Genomic DNA, 12,469 nt, shown 5'->3' on the forward strand with positions numbered 1-12,469 from the left:
ATCTGCTATGGATTGCTAACATTTTGTTTCTCATTGTCAAGGAGCTCAGCGCTGCACTCAAACTCAAGGGCATGTCCAATCCAATTCTCAAATCTGGTCTTTGTAGGTCTGTCTCCTGCAACCACTTCCGGTACCAGTTGGGTATCAGTCTGGGTCCATTCAAATACAGAAACCACATAGTAATTTAAAAAGAGCTTTTAACATAAAGAATTGTTAAGTTATGATGGGGGAGTAGCTATAAAAATGTAAAGGGAACTCTAAAGGATATTCTAAGGCTGAGAGTCCCTCAGGAAGGGCCAACTTGGAGGGGGCACCCCCTACACTTGGCTGGGGTTCACACCTCATTGCAGAAGGTATAGCTGCAGCCTGTTTTCTGGTAGAAAAGTTTGCTGAGTTGCTGGGGCAAGAGCTGGTCCACAGTCGCTGGACAAGCAGAAAACCACCCTGTCAGGTATAGGTGACCTCAAGCTGATTAGCTGTGTGCAGGAGGAGTTGGGGTGCTGTTGTGGGTATGAAGTCTGGAATACATGGTATCCTCGTTGGCAGGCAGTGCCTGGTCAGGGCTGCCAGGTTGTTGAGGGACTGGCCCCCTGGGCATGTGGCTAGGACTGGGGACTCCTGAATGTCTCCTCAGGTGCCCCATGCAGCAGGAGCCAGGAAAAAGTAGAGGCAGCAACGGAAACCGGAGTTGTCCTTCCTGCAGTGCCCCTTCAGTGTCCTCTTCTGACAGAGCGTGATGTGCTATGTAAAGAAGAAATGGTTAAAAACTCCAGTCCATGTTTTACAGCCAAGTAGTGAAGGGTGAATTCCAAGCAGAGGCAGCACACTGATGGTTGGCCTGGTCACCCAGATCCTGTGATTTCACTCGCCATTCCTCCGTAGCTCCCCATCTTACTGGGAGGGAAACCCGAGCCATACATCGGCAGGCCCTCTCCTTCTTTGACCTCATCTTATACTCTCTCCCCCGGGGACTCTGGTACCTGTCACGGCCTCCCTGCTGTTTCTGGAACATACCTGGCATGCACCTTACTTACTTGGCACCTTTTCTAGGAAAGCCCTTTTCCTGGAAATCTGCATGTTGAGTTCCTCACTTCCTTCAATTAAGTCTTTGCTCAAATGTCAGCTTCTCAGTGAAGCCCACCCTTCACCACCTTATTTAATACCGAAAGCTCCAGTGCTCCTGATCCCCCTCCCATGGTTTTACTCTTTCCAGAGTACTTTTCACATGACATACTATGTAATTCCCGTATTTCTTATGTCTGTTTCCTCCACCATAATGTCAGGTGCCACGAATGGTGGAGGCTTTTGTCTGTTTTGTGCACTTATCCCAAATACTTAGAACAGTGCCACATACATTGTAGATACTCAGTAAGTACCTGAATATTATAAGGGACTTGATAATATTCATTGTGGTGAGATTCTAGTTGAACAAAACAATTCTAATTTTGTTGTCTAACATATTTTTACTACTACTGTGTTATTCAGCTTCCTTTAAATTTTACAGACTGGTTACATCTTTTCATTGACTGGGTTAATATGCATATATTTTTGGTTGCTTATACTCTACAAAATTAAGCACTGTTTGTGCTTCATTTTTGCTTTCTATAGATCACTTTTCAGCTTCTGGGACTTTTCACATCTCTTGGATGTCTGAGGCAGATGATTACACTTTTAACATTTTATTCTTTAGAATTAAATCTTGGTTCATGAAAAATTAACTTACTACATTTTAAACTTTTTTTTAGGTGCTGAATGTGGAGTAAACGCAGATGTTGAGAAACATCTTGAATTGGGCAAGAAATTACTTGCAGCTGGACAGCTAGCGGATGCTTTATCGCAGTTTCATGCTGCAGTAGGTTTGTATCTTGGAACCAAAACACTCAGTGGACATCTTAGTGAATTCTAATTAATAACTTTTCTTTGGTTAACATTTAAAATAAACATTATTCAGTGTTTAAAACATTTAAAAATATTTGCAGGATTCTGAGTGAAATAGATTAATAAAATAAATGCCTAACACTTGAATGCATAGTATCTATCATGATAGAATTTTTCAGGTAACAGACTTACGACTGTAAGTACCAAGAATAATTTAAGATAATTTTGACAGAAAACTTTTCTCAAGGTAATTTTCTGCCCTCTTAAAAGATTTCACTGAGTATAATTTAATTTTCTCGATGACTTGAGATCGTCAGTTTAGTAGTTACTTTCCTTCGAGGCCCTTCGGGGGTCCTGGAGGTCATTGACTCTCCAGTGTTGGTCCAACTCCCACTGCTCTTTAGGCGGTTACTTCTTACTGCTCCCCAGTTGTGTCTGTAGCATCACCTGTCTGTAGCTTTCAGTCTACTGGGACTGTGAGAAACGAGATGACCACAATAAATAGGTTCTTTTTTTAAAACTAAACATTTTCTAACTGAATTATAGTTGACATACAATATTCTGTTAGTTTTAGGTGTACAACATAGTGATTCACTTTTTTCATACATTACACATTCTGATTACAGAACAATCACCACGACAAGTCTCATCACCATACAAAGTTATTACAGTATTGATTATATTCCCTATGATGTATGAGTACGTTACATCCCATGACTACTTACGAGTATGTTATAACTGGAAGTTTGTACCTCTTCATCCCCTTTCCTGATTTTACCTGTCATACCACCCCTCTCCCCTCTGGCAACCACCAGTTTATTCTCTGTATTTGTCAGTTTGTTTCTGTTTTGTTTGTTCATTTGCTGTGTTTTTTAGATTCCATATATAAGTGAAATCATGCGGTATTTATCTTCCTCTGTTGGATATTTTGCTTAGCATTACAATACCTTCTATGTCTATCCATGAGTCACAAATGGCCAGTTTTCATTTTTTATGGCTGAGGAATATTCCATTCCGTAGAGAGAGAGAAAGAGTGTGTGTGTGTGTGTGTGTATTTCACATATATGTATATGTGTGTGTGTGTGTATATATATAGTGTGTATGTGTATGTAGCACATCTTTAAATAAATAGGTTCTAAGTGAGGTCATAAAGGGTTTTCTTATGAGTTACTGCATACACTTTTGTGCTAGGACTTTTTGACATTGACTTTTCTGAGTCCTTTTAAAATTTATTTATACATTTTCACCCTTATTTGAGATGGTTAAGAATGATGAGTCAACCTGCAGGGTAATGAGGTGGTATATTTTTAATAAGATACAGTTGTGCTCACCAGAATAATTATCATCCTTTTGTTGTAATTTACTATATAAACTAAGTTAGATTTTGGTTTGGAAATTTGTTTTTTCATGCTTTTTCTGAAGCTCATTTTTATTACTGATGTTATTAGCTCTCTGGAATACTAATAGGAAACCTAGATTTTAATCTTGGCTTTGCCACTTGATAATACTGTGACATTGGTCAAGTTATGCAAGAAAATGTAGGCTTAAAGAAGTTACCTGCAGATTTCTAGCAGTTTTTACTGTGCCATGCAAAAAGGAATTTTTGTGGAAGTTAGGTGAGAATAATGTATATAAAGATTGCTTTGAAAATAGGGTACAATCACATTTAAGATATAAATATAAATAAACCTAATTTTTGTGTCTCTGAAAATTAAGACTTCTGAAATCAGATTTGAAATGTTGAAAGGTTTTTCTTTACTATGTGGAGTTTCTATTAGGAAGGTTTTTTTCTTTTTAATGATTAACCTTGGTAGTGGTAGTTAATTGGCACAACAATGGGCAAAAGTTGCTTTTCATTAGAGACCGTACACTGCATGACCACGTTGTTCCAAAGTTCATACTTTTTCTGGTGATTGGAGCTGTCTTCAGTGCTGCCACGTGGTAATTAAATTTTTTTCAGTTATTGTCATAGATAAAGCATGTCTTAAAAAAATACTGATTTTTCCCTGTTACTATGAGAGTATTTGCAGAAACTTATACTTTCTACCTATATTAATATTTCATTATTTGCATTCTTTAATCCCACACTTAGCAGAAACATTAAGGGTTATGGCACCCTGTTAAAGTAGTTTAAAACGACTGACTGCCTGTTTTTTTTTTTGCTTCAATGCCATACAAGAATTCTTGAGTTGGCTCTTCCCCAAAACATCCAATAAAATATTACTGTCTTTACTGAAAGTGTAAATTAATAAAGCTTAAGTAAAGTAATTTATTTGTGAAATTCAGTAAAGGGAGAAAGTGAAATACTGTTGGTGCATTCAGAGTTCGAATAGCTGAATAGCTGTGTCACTTTGTTCATAATTTGGTGAGTAGCAATGATTCGCAAATGGTACACATAGCATAATTTCTGAGGAAGACCTGTGTGGTTTGAGACAGGTAACCCAGGGAGTTGGTGAGAGGCTCTGACTACAGTGTGTTAGTCCAGTTCTCCTGACTTCTAGACTAACAAGTTGGTTATTACTGCTGTAGGTCATCGAGCTGTGTTGCTGCAGAACGTATGCTGATCCTTTGTGGTAAATGTCAGCCATGTTTTAACACATTGCTTTAAACTGACTACATAAAAAGTTCATTAAATGTTTGTTTATTCATAAAAATGTTTATACCTCCTAGCTTCTAAATTTTGTAATGTAATTTGTTTCTTTAACTTCTCTCTGATTAGAAATCGATGTTACAGTTTGTAATAGAATTCGGCAAGCATCATTGGAGTATCAACGAATCTTTTTTTTTTTTTTTTATTGGGGAAGGGGAACAGGACTTTTTTGGGGAACAGTGTGTACTTCCAGGCCTTTTTTCCAAGTCAAGTTGTTGTCCTTTCAATCTTAGTTGTGAGGGTGCCATTTAGCTTCAAGTTGTTGTTTTTTCAGTCTTAGTTGTGGAGGGCGCAGCTCAGCTCCAGGTCCAGTTGCTGTTACTAGTTGCAGGGGGCGCAGCCCACCATCCCTTGCGGGAGTCTAACCGGCAACCTTGTGGTTGAGAGGACGCGCTCCAGCCAACTGAGCCATCTGGGAGCTCAGCGGCAGCTCAGCTCAAGGTGCAGTGTTCAGTCTTAGTTGCAGGGGGCACAGCCCACCATCCCTTACAGGAGTCGAACGGGCAACCTTGTGGTTGAGAGGACACGCTCCAACCAACTGAGCCATTCGGGAGCTCACCGGCAGCTCCGTTCAAGGTGCTGTGTTCAATCTTAGTTGCAGGGGGCGCTGCCCACCATCCCTTGCGGGACTGAAGGAATTGAAGTGACAGCCTTGTGGTTGAGAGCCCACTGGCCCATGTGGGAATCGAACCGGCAGCCTTCGGAGTTAGGAGCACGGAGCTCTAACCGCCTGAGCCACCGGGCCAGCCCAACGAATCATTTTTATTGCAACGTGACAGCTGACCTTATTTATGGTTGTGATGCCCTTTCTTCCATTTTCATTTTTGAAAAATTACTTGGTACATTTTGAAAATTACTTAGGCATGGTTTGTTTTATGATTATATTTTTACACAATGAAAGATTTGTATGTTAAAACTGCATAGCACACAGTAATTGTTTCTACTTTGTGGTATAGATTTATCAGTGATTTGGTTTGCAGATTTTTTCGTAGCTGGTGTATAAATATTTTTTTTGGCAGGGGTTTTAAGATTTAGAACTGATTGGGAAATATTCTTGATCTGTTGAAAACATTACAATTTTAGGAGTAGTGTTTATTATCACTTTTCAAATAGTCTTCTGAAACAGTTGCATCTATTTTAATGTTATGAAGTAGTCAGACACAAGTTTTGTTTAGAGATTTATCATTAAAGAAAACTGCAGTGCAGGTGTGAAGATGGCCCTACTTCTCATTCCCACAGAATGGTCTTACGGTCCCTGGGTCTGAAATGAATCCTGGGGTCTGAAATCATTTCTTCGATAGACGTTATAGAATGTCTCAGGTATATCTAGCATAAATGAATGGCTAAAGTGGTGGATTGAATGGTGGGCATGTTTGAAATGATAGGGTCATCTGTTTGCTTCATAAGAAAATCAGTATCACACTTACATAGTTTTGCTAGATGAAAAATCAAAATCTATGTCTACATTTATTTATCACTTAAACATATGGTGCTTTCTAGTGACATTTAAACCTCACTTGTGAAATGGGGATGGACGTTACTATTCACATTTAGACAGAAGAAGACAGAGTGCTCTAGTGACTTTCCAAAGGTCACATTCCAGTTCAAAAGGTTGTAAACTTCTTAAGGATAGATGCTGCCTTTTTGTATTATTTTAATCTCTGGTAGATGCCCAATGGAAATTTGAATGAATGGTGGTGTAGAGTTGGGTTAGCTGAGAGCAAGAATAAAAAATCTTTGGTATATTGGCAAGAGTGGTCTTTCTGCTTCTTGCTACTACTGTTTACAACGTCATTTGTATTATAATTGGCTTACTGATGTGTTTTCTCCGGGCAGTAGTTGTATTTTTTTTATTAGGGCTAATTTTCTCATATTTGAATTGTTTGACAGTTTTAGGATTAGTCTTTAAATCCCTTTTTCATGTTAAATTTCTAATATAGTATAACAATTTGAATGACCTGTTTTCAAATGAAATAGAGTATATGTAGGTTTGCAAGTAATTTAAATGATGAACTGTATTGTATATTGAATGGATAATAGGAAAAGTAGTTGTTTTCAAGGTTATCAAATCTTATGAGAAATGAAGCATGAATTTCTTAAACCAGGCCTTGTTTAGTTGCTGTTTTGTGTACAATGATGTAAGAAGGGACACTAGTTTTAGATATTTTGGTGTTTTAAAATGAAGAGTTAGGGAAGGCTATTCTGTTTTGCCATTCAAGTGACCCTCTACCACTAAGCAAATTGGTCCTTGATTCATGGTTGCGCCATTGCCATTTGATTCCTTATTTTTGTAGGTTCAGTGTTACAAATTGAAATTGGGGTTCCAGTTTCATCTCATATCTTAAAAATACCTAAAAACTGACTAGTAAAACAAGTGAAAGTAGATGCCCCAGAAATATTTTATAGAGACATTTAAAAGATGTGTGTAATCAGATTCTTAATGCAAAAGCTATGTCATATATAATTCTCTTTGGAGGTTTTTCTGCACGGACTGAAATGGTCAAGTTTTTTCCAAATAGAAGTTCAGTGCAATTCTTGCTTAAGGTACTTTTTTGATAAAATAAAATGCCCAAAGCTAGCAATAAGCATTCTTCTTTTCTTGAATGAACTTCATACAGAGTTCAAAATGAGCAACATCTGTTTTCGAAAAAGGCATTGCTAATTTCATGTGGGAGAATAATCTGAATACCCTGGTGAGGCAGGTCTGTTTAAGAGCCATGTTTGTGCTGACTTGTTTGGGTCCCTTGCTTGTCCCAGCCAGACGTCAGTGTTGACGCTGAGGTGGGAGTGTCCTTTGCTGCAGTGACCAGGAATTTTTTTCCATTTCCTTTCATTTCAGTACCTGTGGCCAGGTGCTATGGAGACACAAAAATTCACTCAAGGAATGTATTTTCTCTAGACTGAAGTGTGTATATAAATAAATGATATTGGAGGGATTTGATAAGTGTTAGGTGCAAGAAGATATATAATAGAATGTTACAGAAATTGAGGAAATGGGAAGTTTATTTTCACATGTGTAATCAATAAGTCATTTGAGCTGTGCCTCAAAGATTGAGTAGGATTTGGACATATAAGGTGATGGTGTGTGGTAAAAATGCCAGGCCTTAAATCATGTTATTTCTAGTATTTCTTATTCTTTGCTTAGTGTAAGTAAGTCATGGAGAACTTAAATTTTCTTTTTTAAATTAATGAATATAAAAGTAGTCCATGTTCATTGTGAAACATTTTGGAGTATATGAACAGTATAAAGAAGAAAATCCATTTCTGCTGAGAGAGTGAATTTCCTTTTACTTTCAGAGGCGGTCACTTAAGTTTCAGTAATGCTTAGGTATCAAATCATGCTTATGACCAGTTAGGCTGACCAGACCCATATATTTTCTATGTATTGCACGTTCTAAATTGAATATAAACTGAACCTAAAAATATTCTATATCAAGTATGCTCTAAATATAATTACTTTATTATTCTTTCTTCAAGCTAATTACAATCTTTTGTAGGAAACAACCTATACAAAGGCTACTGGCTTTGCTCTTCTTTCCTTGCCTTCCAAGGAAAGTTGATCAGGAAAGAAATTTCAGTGATGCTTAGCTGGAAGCATATATGGATTTTGTCTGTTTTTGTTTTAGGTTTAAGAAAATCAAGATTTTTTTTAATTGTTAAAATGCCTAATTTTATTTTTTCAAAGATACTACAATAAAATATTTAGTACAATTTAATGTATATACAAAATTTACCATTTTAACCATTTGTAAACATATAGTTCAGTGGCATTAAGTGCGTTCACATTGTTGTACATTCATTACCACCATCCATATCCAGAACTTTTTCATCATCCCAAACTGAAACTCTGGTCCCATTAAATAGTTGTTCTTCATTTCTGGTCCCCCAGCCTCTGATGACCCATTCTGATTTCTGTCTCTAAAACTGATTAGGTACCTTGTAGAAGTACAAATATTATCCTTTGTGCCTGGCTTATTATTTCCCTTAGGATAATGTCTTCAAGTTTCATCTGTGTTGAAGCATGTATCAGAATTTCATTTCTTTTTAAGGCTAAATAACATTCCATTGTATGTATATACCACATTTGTTTATTAATTCATCCACCTGTGGACATTTGGATTGTTTCCATCTTTGGGCTGTTGTGAATAATGCTGCTACAAACATGGGTGTATAAATATCTGTTTAAACTTTGCTTTCAATTCTTTTGGGTATATACCCAGAAGTGGTATTGGTGGTTCATATGGTAATTCTATGTTTAATTTTTAAGGGACCTTTCCATAACAGCTGCACCATTTTACGTTCCTTCCATCAGTGCAGAAGGGCTCCAGTTTCTCCACATCCTCACCAGTACTTTTCCCTCCCTCCTTCCCTACCTTCCTTTATCCTAGTGGGTGGGTGTGAAGTGATACCTCAGTGTGGTTTTCATTTGCACTTCCCTAGTGATTAGTGATGTTAAGCCTGTTTTCATGTGCTTATTGGCCATTTGTACGTCTTCTTTCGTATATGGTTTTCTCTCCCTCCTGCCCAGCATTCCCCCCGCAGTACTTCAGGTAGTTTTCAGTACCATTAACTACTGCTCAAAACCATAATTTTGAATAATTATATAGCATCCTGCCTTGTAGAAAAAAAGCATTGTAATGTTTTTCTTTTTTTTTTTTTCCTTTTTTTTATTTTTTATTTTTTTTTCAGGCTTATTATTTTCTTTTTTTTCTTTTTTTTCTTTTTAATTTATTGGGGTGACAATTGTTAGTAAAATTACATAGATTTCAGGTGTGCAATTCTGTATCACATCATCCATAAATTACATTGTGTGTTCACCACCCAGAGTCAGCTCCCCTTCCATCACCATACATTTGATCCCCCTCACCCTCATCCCCCACCCCCCAACCCCTTTACCTTCTGGTAACCACCAAATTACGTTCCCCAGATTAATTTTCAAACCCGTGGCCATCCTGTGGTCACCGACTGCCCTCCAATCCCCTCACCCTCCCCCCCACCCCCCACCCCTCCCGCCCATCTAGCAACCCTCAGTTTTTCCTCATTGTCTCCTAAACTGTTTCTGATTAGTTCATTCACTTATTCTTGTTTTTCAAATGATAGGACTTTCAGGGGTAGAAATTTTAGTAGTAAAGCGTGTAATGAGGAACGTGTGTGAATAGATACGTATTTTTTAAAGGTAGATGACTAGATTTAGTCAAGATCATTTTTAACACACACACACACACACACACACACATTTCAAAGTTGCTTTCTGGAAGGATTATTCAGCATGAGGTTTGCTTCTAATTGTATTCACTCCTTCCCCCACTTAGTAGGTGCTGAGTAGCCTGGAATTAGCTCAGAAATCGAACTCGTCCATCTGCTTTCCTTTTTTCAAATATTAACTTCACTAGTCTTGCTTTCTAGTCTCACTCTCATTTCCGTTCTCATTCTTTGTCCTAAGGTCTGTACTTTTATTCTTCACTGCCTTTTTAGTTAGAATTTGAGGGATCAGATGTTGCACATTCAATATATCAGTTTAATTGGAAGTCTATAGTTTTCTAAAATCCTGTGAATAAATCCACATTCTCCATCTCTATTTCACTTAAGAAAATTTCAGTAAACACAAAGTTATGAGTTGAATATAGTTAGCATTTCAGACCAGAGGTTGGCGAACTTTTTCTTAAAGGGCCAGTATAGTAAATATTTTAGACTCTGTTTCATATTTTTGTATTTTTTTGAAAACTTTAAAAATGTAAAAAACATTCTTAACTTGAAGTGTGTGGGTTAGATTTGGCGCATAGGCAACAGTTTGCTAATCCCTGTTCTGGATTGATTTGCAGTGATTTTGCTAGGCAATATGACCCATTATTGATGAAGAAATTCTTTTCTTGATGCCTTTCATAAAAGAATTGAAAACTCTGATATTGTTCAGGTGGTTTTTTTTGTAAATAAATTACTGAGAGCTAATATTTATTATTTTAATTTTCAGATGGTGACCCAGATAACTATGTTGCTTACTATCGGAGAGCTACTGTCTTTTTAGCTATGGGCAAATCAAAGGCAGCACTTCCTGATTTAACTAAAGTGATTGAATTGAAGATGGATTTCACTGCAGTAAGTGCACTTAAACTTTCTTTAAAGGAGAATTTAAGGGAACTTGGAGGAGGTAATTTGTTTCTTAAGGTGAGGACGAGCTGGAGGATATAGAAAGCTGTTGAGATGTAGTAGACTGGACAACAAGAGACATCCAAAGTCCTGGAATCAAAGGTCTGTGTGAGGGAGCAACAGTGGGCCCATTAGATGAGTGTTGGTAGCGTGGTAGTGATGTTCCCTTTGTCCTTTAGAAAGACCTCTGTGTGGAGGATGGATTGTAGGGCAAGATGTGAGGCTGAGAAATGAGCTGACTAAAAAGCTGTTTTATTAAGAGGCTGTCAGGTGACTGACGACAGTTTCAATTAGGTTGTGACAGGAAGAATAAAGAAGAGGGCATAGTAGTTCAACTAAGCAGTGGTTTGTGGTGCGGATGCAATGCTGAATTAGAGTTCTTCCCTGGAACTAACACACAAGCTTAAGAAGTGGAGGAATTTAGTCTTATGGGATATCCTGATGATTGTCAGGTCAGTTTAATGGCTTAAGATAATAGGACCAATTAGATGGCTTCAAAATTGATTTGATAACGCATTTATTGTTTATATCCTGCTATATTCCAAAAAGAATTTGATATAAGTAATTAGATATAGATTAACGTTTGATTTGCAATATTGCTATATTTTAAGATGGAATTCCCAAGTATGAAATTTTTCTTTAGTCTGTTACTTTACCCAGATAAGCACAAAGGTTAAGTAGCTCATTTTCCCGGTATTATAGTAACTATTAGCTGTTGAAGTACCTTTAATATTGCTTTTTATGTGTATTGATTCATTTAACAGAGGATTAGGGAAATTTTATGTATCATAAAAGTAATATGTAAGTTTTAGTAGAATATCGATGTGGTTTCTTTTAAAATTAAAAATTTTTTTTCAGTTACAGTTGACATACAATATTATATTCATTTCAGGTGTATAACAGTGATTAGACATTTATATAGCTTACAAAGCGATCACCCTGATAAGTCTAGTACCCATCTGACACTATACATAGTTATTACAATATTACTGACTATTTACTGTGCTGTACTTTTCATCCTTATGACTATTTTTATAACTAGAAATTTGTACTTCGTAATCCCTTTCACATTTTTCAACCTTCCCTGCAACCACCTTCCCATCTGACAATCATTAATTTGTTCTCTGTATTTATTAGTTTGTTTCTCTTTTGTTTGTTCATTTATTTTGTGTTTTAGATTCCACATATAAGTAAAATCATATGGTGTTTGTCTTTTTCTGACTTATTTTACTTAGCATAATACACTCTAGGTCCAACTGTGTTGTCACAGATGTCAAGATTTTATTCTTTTTTTATGGCTAAGTAATAATACAATGTATATATAAGCACAAATCTTCTTTATTCATTTGTCCATCTATGGACACTTAGGTTGTTTCCGTATCTTGGCTACTGTAAATAATGCTGCAGTGAACATAAGGGTTGATATAGGTTTTCGAAATAGTGTTTTGGATTTCTCTGGATAACCAGAAGTAGAATTGCTGGGTCAAATGGTAGTTCTATTTTTAATTTTTTGTTTTTTAAGATTTTATTGGGGAAGGGGAACAGGACTTTATTGGGGAATACTGTGTACTTCCAGGACTTTTTTCCAAGTCAAGTTGTTGTCCTTTCAATCTTAGTTGTGGAAGGTGTCGTTCATCTTCAAGTTGTTGTCCTTTCAGTCTTAGTTGTGGAGGGCGCAGCTCAGCTCAGGTCCAGTTGCCGTTACTAGTTGCAGGGGGTGCAGCCCACCATCCCTTGCGGGAGTCGAACCGGCAACCTTGTGGTTGAGAGGACTCACTCCAACCAACTGAGCCA

At 37.1% G+C, this 12,469-nt stretch overlaps 1 protein-coding gene across 1 annotated transcript in view; it reads left to right on the plus strand.

The window, feature by feature from the left end:
- DNAJC3 (DnaJ heat shock protein family (Hsp40) member C3) overlaps positions 1-12,469 on the plus strand; it is a 65,347-nt gene that overhangs the window by 16,989 nt on the left and 35,889 nt on the right. Inside the window, exons 2-3 of the mRNA XM_033104222.1 lie at positions 1,746-1,856; positions 10,500-10,624. Of these exons, the coding sequence (XP_032960113.1) occupies positions 1,746-1,856; positions 10,500-10,624 (236 nt within the window). The remainder of the gene's footprint in view (positions 1-1,745; positions 1,857-10,499; positions 10,625-12,469) is intronic.

The sequence above is a fragment of the Rhinolophus ferrumequinum genome, chromosome 4 (genome assembly GCF_004115265.2).
Source record: "Rhinolophus ferrumequinum isolate MPI-CBG mRhiFer1 chromosome 4, mRhiFer1_v1.p, whole genome shotgun sequence".
NCBI lineage: Eukaryota > Metazoa > Chordata > Mammalia > Chiroptera > Rhinolophidae > Rhinolophus > Rhinolophus ferrumequinum.